This window comes from Prinia subflava, chromosome 4, assembly GCF_021018805.1.
Source record: "Prinia subflava isolate CZ2003 ecotype Zambia chromosome 4, Cam_Psub_1.2, whole genome shotgun sequence".
Taxonomy (NCBI): domain Eukaryota; kingdom Metazoa; phylum Chordata; class Aves; order Passeriformes; family Cisticolidae; genus Prinia; species Prinia subflava.
Window position 1 is genome coordinate 7,971,501 of NC_086250.1, and position 17,883 is coordinate 7,989,383.

Genomic DNA, 17,883 nt, shown 5'->3' on the forward strand with positions numbered 1-17,883 from the left:
CACTGCTCCTGGGTCTGAGAGCAGAGCTGGAGATGGTGCAGGAAAGGGGCACAGACACTTCTGCTGCGTGCAGAACCACCCTGCACAGCCTGACCAGGAGTGGTTTGTAACACCAGACCCTACAGACATACATGAAGCAAAGTATTCTGTATAGTTTCTAAAACTCTAGTCTGAGTTTTCTGCTCTGGGGGACAACGTAGTCCCCAGTCACAAATTCTAGAGGGAAATCCTGAGGTAGAAGTTCAAAAAAGACCACTTGCTTAAAAACCAGGTAACTTGATTTCAGTGCTAGTGTTTCTCAGAGCCCGTTTCCTTCTTCCCTCGGATTAATCTTGTGTGACATTTATTTAGCAGTCTTGTAAAATTCAAAAGAAAGAATAAGAGTTCAGTGTGTGGGTTTTATTATGGTCCTTTTGGACACAGGGGAAATACATACACACCCACCCCACCCCTGATCTTGTACTTTAATGCTTCTTACAAACTAGTCAATATTCTAATTTTGATTTTATAATTACAGCTAATCCTCCAAATCTTCAAACAGATGCCACAAATCAATTGATATGCTTTCAAGTCAGAGATAGTTTGGAGCTTACAATTGTTTTGTGTACAATATGTGAATGAGAAAACTAGACATTTATGTGCATTTGTGGTCAATCTTCTTGGTTGTTAGATTTTTGATATGTTACTTCGAGAACTATCAGCAGTCTGACTTGCAAATTTAAATGCCATTTCTTCCAGTGATGCCAAGATCAAAGTGAGCAGAGTTGGAGGCATATGCCTGACTGAGGAGTTTAACAGAACTTCTGAGACTCTCATTTTAGTTGTTACCTAAATTACTCCAAATACCTGAGAAGCCATTCCAATTTGCTTTGAGTTACCAAGAGAGAAGCAGAGGGGTATTTACATTCATTGTTTAGGTGTCAATAGTGCTTTTCAAGGAATCTGAAAAAGCATCAGGTTGTGTGAAAGTAGAAAAAGAAATTCAAGAGTATCTACAGTTTTTTTAGTGGGTTGCACCTGGCCCACCTGACAGGCAAATTTTTGCAAGCTCAGTGAAGAAAAATGCAAAATTTGATCAGCCTATTTTTCAAAATACATGCTTAAAAGTAACATTCTCTAAAACCAACCTACCTACGTGAATCAAACTGGTCATGTTAAAAAAAGTGTTGCCTGTTATTGTTCTTCCCCTTTCATCCGCCTGGAGCCTTCCCTTCTCCAGGCTGAACAATCCCAGCTCTCTCCGAAGGAAGGGAAAAGTTGGTGGATTTTTTTTCAGGAGATATTGGTGGAATGGGAGCTCTGGGACATGTCAGGAAGATTTTGGGAGCTGACAGCAGGTTAAGGGGTAACAATGCTTTTTGCAGTGTATTTCTGAAACAACCCACTTTTATTTCCTCTGCATGGATATGGATGTGTGAGGCAGCCTGTCATCTCCCAGGAACCTACTGTGCATTTTCCCTGTAGCACAGAAATTCCCCGTGAATGAGTGTGTGTTATCTAGGAGTGTACCCTTCACTTACATTTATTACAAATTAATGCAACACTTTGTGCGGTGCAGATTTGATCCTGTAAGTAACTCCTGTTCACATGAGCAGTCTCATTAAATACAAACCTCACTAAACACAAGCACAAAGCTCATGGGCAGCTACAACAACACAGAAAATCCAGTACACTTAAACAGAGTTGCAAACCAGAAGTTAGCTGGCATGATACTAATTTAAGGTGAGGTGAGCAGTGCAGACCAGGGCAAAGTGCTGTATGTGATGCCTCAACCCTTCACATGAGGGCCAGTGGCATTTCTGAAAGCAGCCAAGGTCATCATGGAAATCCTCTGACCCAGTTACAGTGCACATCCAGCTTGCCATACAAGTCCTTCAGTTTTTGCTCAAGCTATGCAGAAACCTTGTGTATGCCCTTGGACAAGACAACAGTATCAGACTGAGATTAGGAAATGTTTTGAATGTGAGCACAGCCCATTCCACAGAATCTGGGGCTGGACAAAATTGTTTAAAATGATTTTCTGTCTTGTGGAAAGCAGGCAGAAATGCTCTTACCAGCAAAGCCAGCTACTGACAGCAGTTTTGACTGGCTCTAGTAGGTATGTGTATGCAGACATATTTGTTTGCGTAGGCCAAAGGGGAGTAGCATGTTGCAAAATATTTTAAGAACTGAAAAAAGAGACACCGAGCTGAAGTGGATTTGTAAACCTCTTGAGAATGAACAATATGCCTTTTTAATAAACCAGTTGTGCACAGAGATCAATGCACACAATTAAAAGACTAATCCTGCTGTAAGTTCACCTCAAGTATTTTATGAATTTCACATGATCCACCCACTTTTTTTCTGTACCTCTGCAATTACCATATCAGCAGCAATAATTCTCTGTTGTTCAAGTGCCAGATACAACATGACTCTCACATTCCTGAATGTGGCATATTGTGCTGTTCTGTTTGTTTGTTGTTTCGGAACAAGATTGAATTTTTACTCACTTGCACACCTCACCGAACTTTAACCCACTCTTTGTCATCTTCCTAATCAGTGATTTGTTCATCTTGATCCTTGCCTCTGAGTTTCTTATATTTAGTTTAAATTTTGTATGAAATCCATGTTATTCAAATGACTTTTTGAACCATGTCTAGTTTTCTCCTCTGATCATGTTTGGACCTACCAATCATATGTGTGCAGCGTAGGATCATTTGACTTCTTTTTCTCCCTTCCACAAACTAGAAAATATGAAGTAGCTCCTTTCCAACTGCAGCATAAACATTTCATGCAATATTTTAATTTACAGATACTCTTCAGCAATGTAAAAGCATCATGAACACTGTCCCAAGATTTTGCTTATGTGGGAAAGTTAGTCTGGCTAGATAAAGCAGTAACTTTTGTGCCTGTTTGTATGCACAGGACAAGAGCTGATTATTCCAAATTATCTTATTTCGAGCCCATTTTACTTGAGAAGTACATTTGCAATAGCTAAATAGGAAGGACTCCCCTTGTAGATGTGACTTCATGCATTTGCAGCTACAGAAGGCGTTCATCTTGTCACAAAGTAGAATTTAGCAAATACAAGAATAAACCCCTTATCAACATTTAATTATACAGTGTATAGGAAGTAGTTGCAGATCAGGCTTCCAATGTGCTGTGCTTTGTTCAAACACTGATTAGGTTTTAAAAGCCAGCTTTCAAAGAACATTTGTTTTAAACAGAATTTTCTTTTAATCATACCAATGAGGTGATCAATCACTGTACTTGTGAGCACATGCTGTTCATGTGTGTACCAGCTCTTCCAGGTCTTTAGCAGATAAAGCTGATTTCTTTAATGTAAGAAAAAAATACAAACCAACAACAAACTGGTATACTTTTATCCTAGTTATGTAAACAACAATAAGATATAGAATATTAGGTAAATAAACTTTTTTTGAGTCAGTCCTTGGTGACAAATACTTTTAACTGGTGGGTTTAAATGACAAGTTAAAGGTGTTCTCTGTCTCAGTGTGAACAGAGTCTACAAACTGAAGGTCAGAGAATTTCTTCTATTTCCAGAAACATTTATTGGGTATCATATTAAAAGATGCAGAAAAGTGCAATTTCTCTGTCAGTTCCACAAAAAAACCCCAAACCCCAAGGGACTGAAACACAGGCTGTTCTTGCACAGTCTTTGCCCCATGGCAAATGAGTTAGCATCTCTATTAAAGCAAATAACATCTCAGTACATTTGGAAAACAAACAAGAGAATATCTTGGCTTTATCTTTGCCTTCACATCCATAAATGAACTCATCTCAAAGGCTCTGGAATCTCTAAAGACTCCACAAGCTACAGTGGAACAATTTCAGCAAAATGCTTGATACCAAAAGATTTCAAGATTTATTCTTATTTCAGGCAGGATTTCAGAGGAACAGATTTTGAATTGCCTGAATTAACACATTTACAGATCTAAGGAGAATAAACACCCGGTTGGGATGTGTTGAAATACGAGCACATGGTGCAAAATCACTCTGTGAGTTATACTCTTTTTTAGTCACACTGACATAAGCAGTGATATTTAAGCTATTGCCTGGTTGCTGAACTTGCTTTATTTATCTTCCTCAAAGTCTCTCTGGATCTCAGAAGCACAACCCCTCTTTTAACAACTATTATTAATTTCATCGGGGACCTGCCAATAGTTATTGCACAGAACAATTTGTGATGCTGAATGTAACACAAGGCAGGATTTCCTTAGTGTACATCGCTATGGTTTAAATGTTTAAACGGTTAAAATCAGTTTGAATTGTTATAATCTTATGCTCTCTCTATGTGCATATATAGATATATAAATAATACCCAGTTCAATTCACAATTGTTCTTTCTGACAGACTCCCACTCAACTGGCATGTCCGAATTCATCCAGGAGGACAGCAGAGCCAGGGTGGAAAAGCAGGCTGCAATGCATAGTTTGAGTTGTTCCCTGCTAACATACAGAAGCTCTCAAGTGCTGAGGCAGGGAACTCATGGTTTATCCTGGCCAGAAGCTGGGAGCTCTGCTTCTTACGTGACATAAAGCAGGATGGGTAATGTGGGGCAATCTAGGGGGAAGAAAAGATGCAGCTATAACTTTAATTTGCTGGTTAAAAGGATTCTGGCCTTTCTGAATCAGCACCAGGGCTCTGTCTAATCTCCTTCCTCCACTCATGTTGCAACAGAGTTGCCTAAGTGAGCTATGTTGGCTCTTTGCCACTCAATATTTCCCTTCACCGGGGAAACCCCCAGCCGGCTTTTAAAGCCAGCTTTATGGCCTCAGGATAGTGCCAGAGGCTGTAAGAGGCGCCTCACCACCTTCTGGAAGAATTTGAAGGCAAAGATGGGGGTGGGATCACAGGAGACAAGCTCATAGCAAGCTATTCCTTCCACTTTATTAGCTGATGCCTCTTGTTTAACACTGATCATCCCTGCTTTTTTATTACTGTTATTTCAAGGGGGAGTCGCCAGAACTTTTTCATGGTTTTTGGACAAGCAAATAGGAAGCAGCGTGCAAACTGCCTGGTCTTTGGCAACTGAGAAGCATATAAGCTTATAGAAGGGAAAAAAAAAAAAAAAAAAAAAAAAAAAAAAAAAAAAAAAAAAAAAAAAAAGCTTTGGAAAGTGCTTTGTCTGTGCCATCTAACAAGAGTATCCCTCCAAGAGGAAGGTCTGTGATTCAGGGGGAAAATCCCATGACAAAGCCCTCAGCCCTAACAATTGCATGTAAGAGAGATTAAGTCATGGGAAACTCCTGCGAGTTGAGTTGCATGAATAAAAAGAAACATGCAGCAACATGAAACACTCCAAGCTTCAGGTTTCACCGCCAGCTTGAAACGTGGGCCATGCTTAAGAGAATTGTCGACTGGGCTGTCTTTGCAGCAAGCACAGCTTGCTGTGGGTAAAGCAAGGAAAAAAAAATTAGAAAACTTAACTTTGTTGTTTTGATGGTTTGGGGGTTTTTTGGGCTTTGTTTGTTTGTTTGTTTGTTTTTCCCCCGTCTAGCTCGAGGCAGTCCGTGCGTAGGATCGGAGCCGGCAGCCCTGGCCCCACCAGCCCCTGGTCAACTTTGCGGAGCCATCGAGGTTGCAGCAGAGCAGCCATAGAATGGCGCGAGAGTTAGAGAAAATACAAACAAACAAGCATACATTTGCCCCCCCAAAAAAACCCCACAAAAACAAACAAACAAAAAAACCAACAAAACCCAAACCACCAACAAAACAACAAATTCAGCTGTTGCGCCGAGGCAGGGGAGCGCCCGCAGCCTCCTGGGAAATGTAGTTCGCCCTGCAGGCGAGGCGAGGACCAATCGCGGCGCCTCTCCTCTGCTCGGCCTGCTGGGAGTTGTAGTTTCTCCCGTCCCCATCAGGGCGGCGGCCAATGACGGCGGGGCAGAACAAGACTATGCTTCCCAGCGTGCACCGCTCTGCGGGCGCTGCCGCTCCGCTCGGCTGTACACAAACATGGCGGCGGGGGATGGCGGCGGGCGGCCCTGAGGCTCTGTGAGCGCCGGTGGCCGCCGGGGCTGCGGGCGGGCGGCTCGGGGCTGGCGGCACACATGGATGACAGCAAGGTAAGGGGCTGCGGGGCCCACCGGGGGGCTGGAGCCGAGCACAGCCGGTGAGGCTCCTGGTGCAGGGAGCGTTCTGAAATCTGCTCTTGCAGGGCTCTGCTTGCTGCAGCCGCCAGGAAGGAAGGGTTGCCTCCTTAGTTCTTGCTTGCAGCGCTTCGGTGCTGCTTCTGGCCTTTCCTTAAAGCTCCAGGCGTGGGCCGAAGGCTGGATACCAGCAGCGGTGTGGTGCAGTGGCTCATGCTCCCAATAGCACCCTGAAATTATTAGATAAGTAGCAGCTGTGCACAAATGGTGAGGTACGAGGGCAGCAGCGTGGGTTGCAGCCTTGCACTGGGTGCTGGAGCTTGAATTCTTCCAGCATTGGAAGAATCTCAGGAGAGCAGCAGTGGCATCCCTGAAGGTGCGGGGCTTCCCCCTGAGCAGAGCCGAACATGAGAAGGTGCACAGGGAGCTCGTCCTCCTCTTGCTGCACAGACAGCTGCTGTGTCTGCTCAGGGCGGCGTTTTACTGCTCAAACTCTCAGCTGAGCTTGGGTATTTCACCTTCCTGGAGTGCTGATTGTGGAGACACCACTGGAATTTTACCAGGACAAAATTACACAGCCTATGACGATCTGCCTTAACTCAAAGGGGGGAAAAATACTTGACACGGTTTCTTATGGAATAAAGAAATTTAGAAGCGAGCAGTCATTTGGCAGTCCACAATCCACAGAATGGATTGTAAGGCTATGAAAGGTTTATGGTGATCGACTATTTTAACAGGCATACTATTTTATTTTATTAAGGCCTTATCTGAAAGCTGTGAAGGAGGTTGGGGGAAATCTGCATCACTGATGTCTCACAATTCTGGGAAACTGCATGAAACTTTGTGTAACTGGGGCAGTAATTTAGAAGATCCAGAAGATTTCATTCTGGAGGCATATATAGTTCATGAGCATTATCTGATTTTTATTTCTTTTTGTGTTCTTCTCTGTGAGACTTAGGCTATTGGTACTACCCAACTTCCAGATTTTAATTTAAAAATAGTACTTGGTCTACCATTGTGTCATGTGGGATCTTGATAGTCTGCCTTTTCCTTTTTTTTTTCTGAAACATTTTTTGACAAATTTACAAATAAAATAAATCTATTTACCCAGTCATTAAGTCAAATCCTTGGTCTTATTTTTTTTTAATTGATGTTGAGTTGAACAGGAAAAAACAACACAGTGGAATATTCACTCTTCTTGTTATCTTCACTCCCAAGAACAGTTTTTATAGTTCATGAGCCTGCAGGTCACCCTGAGGGTTTGGTGACTCCTTTCAAGAGATGCCATTTCCCTTGGGAGGGCTCTTCCCATTGCAGGTTGCTGTGTCAGGGTGAGACAAGCACTATTTATACCTTGTATTATGGCCACTGTGGTTATAGCTGGAGCCAGCATGTCCTTGAAATCTCCTAAAAATTCCACTGAGTCATGCTTTCCTGCTTGCTGAGGGGGTTGGCCTGGAAAGAACTTTTCCTGAAAAAACTCCATCAATTAAATGTAGTGATCATTCTATAACTGCCTGCAGCCAAGTTCAGTGTTTGCCTCCATCTACGTGACACAAAGAATTTAGAATTGAGCTTGCAGGCTGCAAAGTTTTCCCAAATTCATAGTGCACTTTAATTTAGCCTTATCTAGTTTAGGAGAGCATTAGAAGAATGGTTCTTATTAACACATTCCTCAAAATTGGAAGGAAATGGCAAGAAATAAAAGGAGAGGTAGAATATCTTAACATCAGATCTAGAAAAATTACATAGTTCATTTTGGAAGGATGTTCTTAAATTATTCACACACACAGAGGAAAAAAAACTCAAACCAAAATATGACCTTTTCTTCTATAGAACTGCTTTTAAATGAGGGGTTGTTCAGGTACTGGCCTCACTTCTTGCAGTGGTTTGAGCTATTGAGTGTAGAAGGGAAAGTTTGGTGATAGAGCTGTTCCTTGGCAATTAATTCCTGTTAAAACAACACTTGTGCATCTCTGAAGTATTTGGACAGAGGGAAAAGGAGAAGCTCTCTCATAGTGGTTTCAGCCTTTATAGGTGAAATTTCTTTAAAAATTGGTTAGTTTACAAGACTGCATATATTATGTATTTGTTATATGCATTGGGAAGCAGAGAATAGGGACTAGGGTAAGAAGTTGACAGCTCTTGTTAGTCAACATCAAAATACAGTTTTATACAGCTAACTGCAATCTTTTGTATTTATTACAGGGGTTTTTATAGGGGACACTGACAAGACTTATTTGGGTAATTAACTTTTCAGTCTACATCTAGAAATGAGAAATAAAAGTTTGTAACATCAGATCACTTTTGTTATTCCAGTGAAGTTAAAAACAGGCGAACAAAAACCAGACCACCACCAAAAAAGGTTGGGGTTGCTCTCTTTCATTACACATGTTCTTGCACAGAAAAGATAGTATATTACTATTTTTGGGGACCCAGCATCTGTTGATGTCTTGCTCTGGTGTTCTTGCAGCTTCCCTTTTCAAGGGAACACTTGGTGGTAGAGCAGGGGAAGGCTGTGAATCCAAGGAGCTGGGTTGCTTTCCACACAGCCTGGCTGTGAGAGACCAAATACTCAGTGCTGTGTGGTCCTGAGCCATAATTATGGTGACACAGATGTCCCCTGGAGGGAGTGCTGGAGCAAGCCAGGTGTGAAATCTTGTGTTTAAATTACAGAACTTGAGGGGTCTTTGGCCATGAGCTGCCTGTGGGGCAGGCAACCCCTCTCTGGTGGGGCTGGCTGGGATCAGGGAGGGAGAGATCTCCCAGGCAGTCCTGGAGTCAGCTCTGGGCAATGCTCTGGATGCCACAGCAGGGACAGAGCTATGATGATGATCTCAGTTGTTAAGGAGATGGGCTGCTGTGTTTTCACCCTTCAGGGCTTTTTCAGAGCGTGCAGGTTCTCAATGTGCTGGAGAAGTCTTCCACCCAGGATCATGTCCAAACATAAGGCATTCTCATTACTGCTTGCTTGGAAATATAAAACCTTAACAGCTTTGGTTATAATTTGATATGAGCATTTTCAAATCATTAAATGTTTTAAGAAACCCCTGCTCAGCATTGCTCAGATGACATGTCTGCTCATATTTGCAAGGAGTGAGTAAAATGGAGGAGATATAGGCCTGTAAACCAGCTAGAACAGTTTTATTTCATTGTTACAGTGGGTGGGGAGGATACTCATGGTAGAGTTAACTGACCATACCTGAGCCCAATTTCTAACAGAGACAGGTTTAGAAAAGTGTCTGGTTTCTGTTAGTGTGAACTGAGAGAATGTGTAGGGCACAGTGGTGGACATAATTCCTGTGTGAGACTGTGAGTCCTTCCTCAGGGAAGAGCAGGGCTGTCACCTGTGGAGTGCCAAGGTGGCATCTGAGTGCCTGCTGCCCTGAACTTAGCACTTCCCTTCTGGGTGCCTGCATAACACTTTATGAAAACTTGATATTCAGTCCTATCTCATGCTTTTTAAAAACAACATTGCAGCAAAGACAGACAGTATTCCGTATCCATCTGTGCTGAACGTGGCATTCTTTGGACATGAAGCACTTTGTATGGTGAGAGTTTTGGGATTAATTTCTGTTGACACATCTGCTTAAGACTCAGATCGTGTTTGCTCACTAAATAGTATCTTACATTTTTGGATCATTATCGGATGCATTTTGTCTGCCAGGGAAAGTAAAATAATTGTGTTGGGCATATAAAATGTCATGAAATGGAGAAATAACAAGCATGCTCTCTAGCTGGGTTTTGCACTGCTACTGTGAGTGGTATGCTTTGAATTGGAAGATCAGAAAACATCTTTATTAGACTTGTGACTGGCTTCATTTGCTTTCTGATTTGCAAAAATGTTTCCAAGTGGGAATGGATTCTTCCCAACTCTGCTGTAACACAGCACTTAGGTTTTATTTCTTACTAATCATTTTTATAGTTTTATATAAATTCTGTAGATGATCACCAGTTCCATGCTGCATTAAGTTCTGCAGAGCTATACCTCCAGCTGCCAATGCAATGAGGAGTCTGCTTAAGATGGATTTCAAGTACTGGTGGATGGAGCTGCTTGTTTATTGGTAAATGAACTCACAGCCTCTGGGAGATGCTGACCTGGTTAGTGTGATCAGCACTGCTGGTCAGTGGTGCTGAGCAGTGCCTGGGATGGTGTTGCTTTAATCTGCTAAATTAATTCAAACTTGCAGATGTCATGATGAGGCCAACTTTTTCCCATTCTTCTGTCTGAGGCGCTCAGCTCCTCAGTGCTGTGAGTGCAGTAGCTGCATTATCTGTACCTTTCCTTCCTGAGGAGGATATCTCTGCTGTGCATTCTGGCAAGGATTTTGGAGAGATCTGCTGCATGCTTCTCATAAAAAAATCCAGAAGTCTGAGGAATTTTCTGTATCAGGTCAAGTAATTGCAGCTCTTTCCAATTCCAGGTCAAATAACTTTGTGCCTGAGCACTGATGGGAGGCAAGAATGAGGCTATGATCTAAGCAGGGTATTAAGAAGAAATTGTGGAATCACAGAATAGGCTGAGTTGGAAGGGACCCATCGGGATCGTCGAGTCCAACTCTGGCCCTGTGCAGGACACCCCAAGAATCACACCATGTGCCTGAGAAAAGAGTTATATTCTTCTGTTTTCTGAAGTCTGAGTGAACTGAAATGGGAGCTTGGTCAGCTCTCTAACTAATGCATGCCTTTATTAATATTTCTGTGAAGAGTTTTATGATTAATGTTGTTCTGAGCCTTGATTACGTATGACTCCCTGAAAAAAAGCCAAATCTCCACTGCTGAATGCTAATAGATCACATCTCTTTGTAAACTCCAGAGGAATACAAAGGGACAAAAAATGTTTGCTTGGTCTGTTGCCATGTTCAACATCAACTATCACTTCTGCTTTGTCTTCTTTCTGTCACATCAGCATAGCAACTGAGCAGGCAAACAGGACTAGAAGCCAGGGAGATATGGCAAAGGATTTCTCAGGCCTTTTTCTTCCCAGCTGGGTTGCTTAAGGTTACAGCAGGAGCTTCTAAATATTGGTGAGGAAAACTGGTGAGGATGCAGGATTTAATTAAATCGCTTAGCATTGCTGCCTTTGCAGGGTGATGTGTAATTGTGTGGTGAGCTCCAGGAGCCATGAAGACAGTATGAGTCTTTGAGAAGAAAGAAGAAGAAAGACTGGTGTGAAGACTGATTATTAAGGTGTTAATGCCTAGAGTCAAAAGGGAAGGAAGCTTTTCATTATCTCCTTAGCCCTGGTGGTTAGAGTGTTGGCAAGTAACCATGGTTGGATGGTTGAAGAGGTACAAGCCTTTTTCCTGCCCTGAGGGAGCTTGTGTGCAGGGCTGCTGCAGTGGTAATAGATCTTGCAGGGAGAGCAGTTGGCACATCTGTCTGTAGAAAGCTTTCTGGGGTGACCAAAGGGAAAGCAATTTATGGATGATGGTGGATCCAGGATGCATTTGCCGTGTGCTAAGCAGTCTTTAACTTGCTGATTGTGAGGAATGGAGCAGTGGGAAGCATTCACCCAGCTGAGGCTTTGTGGAGAGGGCATGGCTGTCAGTGCTGTGGTGCAGGATTAGCACTCGAGGTATTGTTTTGTTCACACAGCAGTGTGGGGTGTGCTGGGGCCCCAGCCTTGAGTGCCAGCTCACTCTACTTCTAGAGGGTCAGAACCCAGAGTGACCAAGGTTTTTTAAGAGAGCTGCAGTGTATGTCTCTACAAGACCTTATCTAGCTCTTGAATTCAAAGATTTGCTTTGAACTACCTTGCATTAGCACAGAAAAGCCTCAGGTGCTCAAAGTCTTTGAGAACTGAAGCACTTTGGCTGTAGTGTTTATAATGAAATATCCATCCATCTTCCAAGTGCAAGTAATAATAGCAAATCGTGAGTGCCTACAAGCCCACCTGGGAAAATTCAGTGTAGTTCTATGTTCTGCAGAGCTGGGAGTATGGATCACACCATCCTTAGCCAGGAGTGTGTTTTCATGAGAGGACAGACCTTGTCATGCTGAGAGCAGTCACTTTCCCTTCTTTAGAGCTCCTGCCTTGTACACATCTGGTTAGTTTTATCTTACTTTGAACTACATCAGATTTTCTGAACTAGAAAATCTTATGGGGAGTACCTTGATGAAATAAAGAATTACTTAAACTGTATTCAGCAGTTCAAGTATAAAAGAACTTCACTTTTTTGCTTTTGCTCTTCTGAATATATTGTGTTTGTTTCATAATCATAGATGTCCATTAAGTACTTTCTGTTCTTTCATTTGCTTATGGTAGGCAGCTACTCCTGAATAAATCAGGAGGGACAATACAGAGAGGGTAGGATTACGTTGGCATGTGATTGTTGACTCACTTTCCAAAGAAAGAATGGGCTCAATTGTATAATCCTTTTTTTTCCTCTTCATTCTGGCACATCAATTCACTATGTTATTGTTTTTATTGCAGCTTGCTAAGTTTGCAGAACAAGTGACTTCTTTGAATGCTAAAAATGACTTATTTTGTAGCTTTTCACAGTAAAAGTACCTTTTTTAAAATGATGAACTCTGATGTTTTTAACACTGCCTATTAGAAAAAGTCTGTCTGTATCCAGGATGGTGAAATACTAAGGCAGCAGTGAAATTCTTGTATGCAGGTGTGTGTGTTAGGTGTATTTCTCCACACTCCCTCCAGTCAAACAGTGTGGTCAGAATGCAAATAAAGAGAAATCCTCACTTCAGAGGGGAGCTGGGGTGTGTGGCTGATGTAATGCTTACTGGGTGTTACTCCCCAATGACCAGAGAACTAAGCTTCAGACCATATTTAAGGCTTTCCTGTGCCATGCCCCCGTGTTAAGAGTAAAATATTTGACTGGGGAAACACAGAGTAAACACAGAGAGACTGGTTTTTTGTTTGGTTGTTTTGGTTTTTTGGGGATTTTTTTTTGTTAGCAGGAGAAGCTCTCAGACCTGTAAAAAATGAGCCGCAAAGAAGAGGTGAAAGTGATTGCAAAACCTGCTTTCCATAGGGCAAGAAACTAGGGAGTTACATTTCTGCAAGGGGGATTTACATTAGCAACAGGGCGAGTTCAGCACTGACAGGTTGTGTGAGGAGGTGTGAGGAGACTCACCAGGCTGTGCAGTAACATTTTTATCATGAACATGGCCACAGTGGTGATGTACTGCTGGAGCAGAGGCAACAGAGACAGGACTCAGTGTGACTGAGGTCCCTCTTTAGGAAAACTCCTCAAGATTCATTTGAAAGAAACCTAGCCCATGGAAGCTCAGGTGGTTAGTGAATAGTTCTGAATTTAGAGTAGGGTGAAACTTTTGACTGCAGCAAAACTAAGTTTTGCATCATATTGAAAGAACCAAATACATTTTTTGTAAATTAAGTGTTAGTCTCTAAAATATAATATTTCCAGACCTGCTAGAGCAGGGGCTGTTGGTGATATGACAGCAATTTCACTGCAACTGATTATGCCTCCTCAAGACCCAGATACCCTTGTAGATACCTGAAGTAGTGTGTTAGTTCTGGGCTCCCCAGTATGAGAGAAATAGAGTCACTGGAGAGAGTCCTGAAAACTCCAGAGCTGAAAACTCTTATTTCCTCTGTTGCTCCAGAATGTATAAGCAAGATTTTATACTTGAGACTCCTAAATATGTACAGTCACATGGTTCCAGCATTACCTTTGCTGAACAGGATCTTTACTGTGCCCTTCCTTTCCAGGTGGTTGGAGGCAAGGTAAAGAAACCAGGCAAACGAGGTCGCAAACCAGCCAAAATAGACTTGAAGGCAAAACTTGAAAGAAGTCGTCAGAGTGCAAGAGAGTGCAGAGCCAGGAAGAAGCTGAGGTACCAGTACCTGGAGGAGCTGGTTTCAAGCAGAGAGCGAGCCATCTGTGCTCTCAGAGAAGAGCTTGAAATGGTAAGGAACTACCATGTAACCTAACCCTCAGTGTTATCTGGGACCTGTCCTCGTGAACACTTGTTCTCGGGACCGTGGTGACTGACAGGGGCATTTGGCTGGCAGGGAGGTATCAAAACATCAGATGCATCCAGCTGTTTGCCTGCTTTGGTGTGTAGAATACAAGTTCATGTCACAAGTTATCTGCTGGTTCTGAACTGGAAGCGAGTGAAGAAAGTGCCATTACATTTGAGTCTGTTGTCTTTGAAATGTTTGGTTTTGCAAAACCTTTGACAGAGGTAGATTGTGGGAGGAGGTGTTGAAATATCAAAGGGCAAACATCTATCCACAGGGTGTCATTGTTTCTCTGTTGGGGAGGTGGATTCTTGCAGCATGCTCTCTGTGTAGGTGGTTCTAGGATGTGTAAGATGGGGGTCTTGCCCAAATGAGCAGCATTGACCAAAGAGAACGTTTCATCTGGAAATACAGACATAGCAGTGTCATTGAAATGTCACCAGCGCTGAGGACACTGCCTTGACCTGGCTTTAGGTTTGTTTGAATGGGCAGGGCTAATCACTCCAAGTTAGCAGGTTTAGGATCAGGTGAAAAGCCAGCCAACTGTCCACAGGTTTTTGATGTGCTTCAGGGTTTGGCAGTGAAGGATTTAAGATGAGGGAAGTAGGAATAAGGCACACGTGCTTCCACTGTGCCTTTCGCAATGGGAAAGGACCTCTTAATAGTCCATCAGCCCCAGAGTCATGTGAAATATTTGTTTTTAATAGGCCATGAACTGGAACGGTATTCTCGCATGCCAGCAGCGAGAAATTGCACAGAGTGTTCCATGTTGTTTAATAATTACAGTATTCTGTCTGCTGCTGCCTCTGAGTAGCAGTTTATTGACTGAAAGAGGCTTTGCTGAGGCCAGGTATGCGGCCATGGCCACGTGCTCAGCTCATTAGGGCTCTGCAGTTTCGTAAGAGGCTCCAGATTGGTACGTTCAGACCTTAAATGAATATACCGGAAGGTAAAGATTACAGCCCTGTTTTGTCTGCTAATGTGATCCTGGCAGTTTGCTAAGGCCTAATGTGTTTGCATGTTTCAGTACAAGCAGTGGTGCATGGCCATGGACCAAGGGAAAATCCCCTCGGAAATAAAAGCCCTGCTAACTGGAGAGGAGCAAGGCAAAGCACAGCAGAACTCAACCAAACTTGCCAAGGCTGTGAAGACAGAGGCAAACAGCAGCAATCCCTGTAAGTATCCAGCCTGTGAGTAATTCTTGTTTTGTTACATCTTTTGTGGTGTAGGAGGATGGCTGTGGTGTAGGAAGAAACATAAGGATGTGCTTTTGGGCACAAATAGTTGATTGAAGCAGAGAGCTTAGTGGGTGGTACAAAGACTCTGTGTAATGTTTACATGGACAACACAGAAATTCCACTATAGAGGAAGCTGGGCAGTTATTTTAAAAGAAGACTCTTTGTGTTTCACCAAAGCCTGTGGAGACCTGTGAAGACCTTAATTTCTTACAGCATTTTCTGTTTTTATTTTAATGCAAGCTAAATGGAGCACATAAAACATAATTGAACTTTAAAATCATTACTGAGAAAACATTATTCTAGCTGCAAGCACTCCAAGAGGAAAATGCTGGACATGGGATTTCCTATGGAGTCTTCTTTTTGACTCCTTTGTGCTTCTGCAGGGAATTGGATAGGTTTCCTCTGGGAATTGGAAAGTGAAAAGACCTTGTGATATAAAGTCATATTCCTGATGCGTATATGTAAAGGGAAAGACTTAAGGTGTAGCATGGGCAATTCTGTATCTTCTAATTTTCTCATAGTTTGTGCTACAGGCTAAATTATACTTCACTGATTTTTTTTTTCTTTTTAAATAGGAGTTTCTAGCTTTATGTTTTTAAGAATCAACATGAAAACCACTTTTTAAACCATAACAATCTTCCCCCTGCCCCGGTGCATCATTCTCAGGAGGCTGATGCAGAATCTTCCGCGCTGCAGCAGAGGTGGCTCGGGAGCTGGCAGGAGGAAGAACGCTGTTCTGAAGAGTGGCTGCATCCCGAGGTGCAGGGGAAAGGACCCCAGTCTGTTCTCTTCTCTTTGCTCCTCCCCACATGAAATTCTTTGATCATGGTGTTCCTAAGGCTTTGTGGGGTGCGGCTTTTGGGGCAGCAGGTGTTGGTGGAAGTGGAGCCTTGTTCTTCCTTTCGCTACACTGCCCTCCCCAAATACAGCTGTGGCAGCTTTGGGGTGTTCCCAGCACAAGAGTGGGGGTGCTTTTATATCAGAGCCCAGAATTAGGCTGGCTTTGTGTTTGGTGGTTGTGTGGTTGTTAACTGTTTTGGGAATCTGGGAGGTTCTGTAAAGGAAAAGCAAGAGAAGGATCTTGTAACAGCTTTGCTAAAGCCAAGCCCAGTACTGTAGGTTGAGGAGAAGGAGCTGGATCAAAAGCTTTCAGTAAAAAGATTTATAGCAATGTCATTTGTAACCTAAATGCAGATGTTGCTCTTGGCATTGGTCTGTAATGCAGCATGTCTTTTGTGTGACTGGGATTCTTAAAGAGGTACTAGGTACATTTCCTGCTTCTGCCCATACTTCTTCCACCGGGGGCATTTTCCACCTGCTGTGCTCCTGGGAAGACCTCAAGGCACGTCCCTGCAGCCTGCTTCCAGCAGGGACACAGCAGCCATTCCCTCTCACCCACTGGGCCCTGAAACCTTTCCATAGCTACTTATATTTTGGGCCCTAGTCCCTCTCTGGACAGCAACTTCATGTGAATTCTGCAATGCTGTCCTGGTTTCCCAGTCAAAGACAATGCCAGGAATTGGTAGCAAGGAAAGCAAGTTGCATCAGTTTGGTTTTGTAGTAAGAAAGGTGATGGCAAAAGTCTTGTGGGCTGATGTACTCATCCCAGTTAACAGATAACCTGCCACTTTCCTGGACTGCTCTTTCTCCTGGATATGCTTTTTGTATTCATATGATGCAATGTGGAGAGTGGAGCTCTCAGGATTTTCAGAGGGGGGTTGGCTTGCTTATTCTGGTTTTTTTATGACAATGTCTTTCTCTGTATTTTATGAAAAGCATGGAACATTTATAATCTTATGTTTTCAGCATTGTTTCATAGAATAAATACTATAATGAATGACTTTGCTAGACTGAGTGTTGCCTTTTTTTATTGAACTTCTTGGGTCTGTTTAGCATCGTCTCAATTCAGGATGGGCTGAAAGCACTGAAAATAATAAAATACCATATTTCATTGTACAGTGCAATTGTTTTCAGAATTCCATTCTAAGCACCTATATATTGAACCTTAATGCATGGTTTTAGGTTTATTCTTTAGACCCTGCAACCAGGTACTTAGTTAGCAATTGCTAAAAATGTTGTAGACACACAAGACTGTTAGTAGAGGTTAAGTCACATTGAAGTAGAGATGGGGAGGATATGAGGGTTCATGTTGTGTTGTCCATGTCCTATCCTGCCCACCCCCATCCCCATCATCCACCCTCTGTATCTGGAGGTCTTACCTGTTCTGTATCTTACCTGTTCCTTTTCCTGGATTTTCTGGAGGAAGAAAAACCCTAGGCCAAATGTTCAGAACTGTACTCTGCCAACCTTGTAGTTGGACTTTATAACATGATCCTACCAGAAGTGTAATGGATTATTTTGGGTTAGAATTAGTCTTACACAGTCCACTTTCAGATATAAACAATGCATTGTAATTAGACGCATATTTCAAATGTTATGCAGATGCTTAAGTGTCTTTCAGAATCAGGGATGTAGAAAACATACAGAGGAGTTATGGTGTGTGACCAGAACAACTCTGCCCAGCACTTGGTAACATGACAAATGCAGCTCTGATCTCGCCAGAAATACCAGAAATACCCTGCTTGCTTTCTTCCCCCTTTCTGTG

The 17,883-nt window shown here is 42.7% G+C and overlaps 1 protein-coding gene across 2 annotated transcripts; it reads left to right on the forward strand.

The window, feature by feature from the left end:
* The first annotated feature begins 5,910 nt into the window (after positions 1 to 5,910).
* CREBL2 (cAMP responsive element binding protein like 2) lies at positions 5,911 to 17,119 on the forward strand. Of its 2 annotated transcripts, none has more exons than XM_063395345.1 (4): positions 5,911 to 6,068; positions 13,789 to 13,986; positions 15,068 to 15,215; positions 15,854 to 17,119. In XM_063395345.1, coding segments are annotated over exons 1-4 (363 nt in total). In that variant the 5' UTR covers positions 5,911 to 6,053; the 3' UTR covers positions 15,856 to 17,119. The 2 variants fall into 2 exon arrangements, with proteins under 2 accessions (XP_063251415.1, XP_063251416.1); XM_063395346.1 differs by having other exon boundaries at positions 15,945 to 17,119.
* The last annotated feature ends 764 nt before the right edge of the window (positions 17,120 to 17,883 follow it).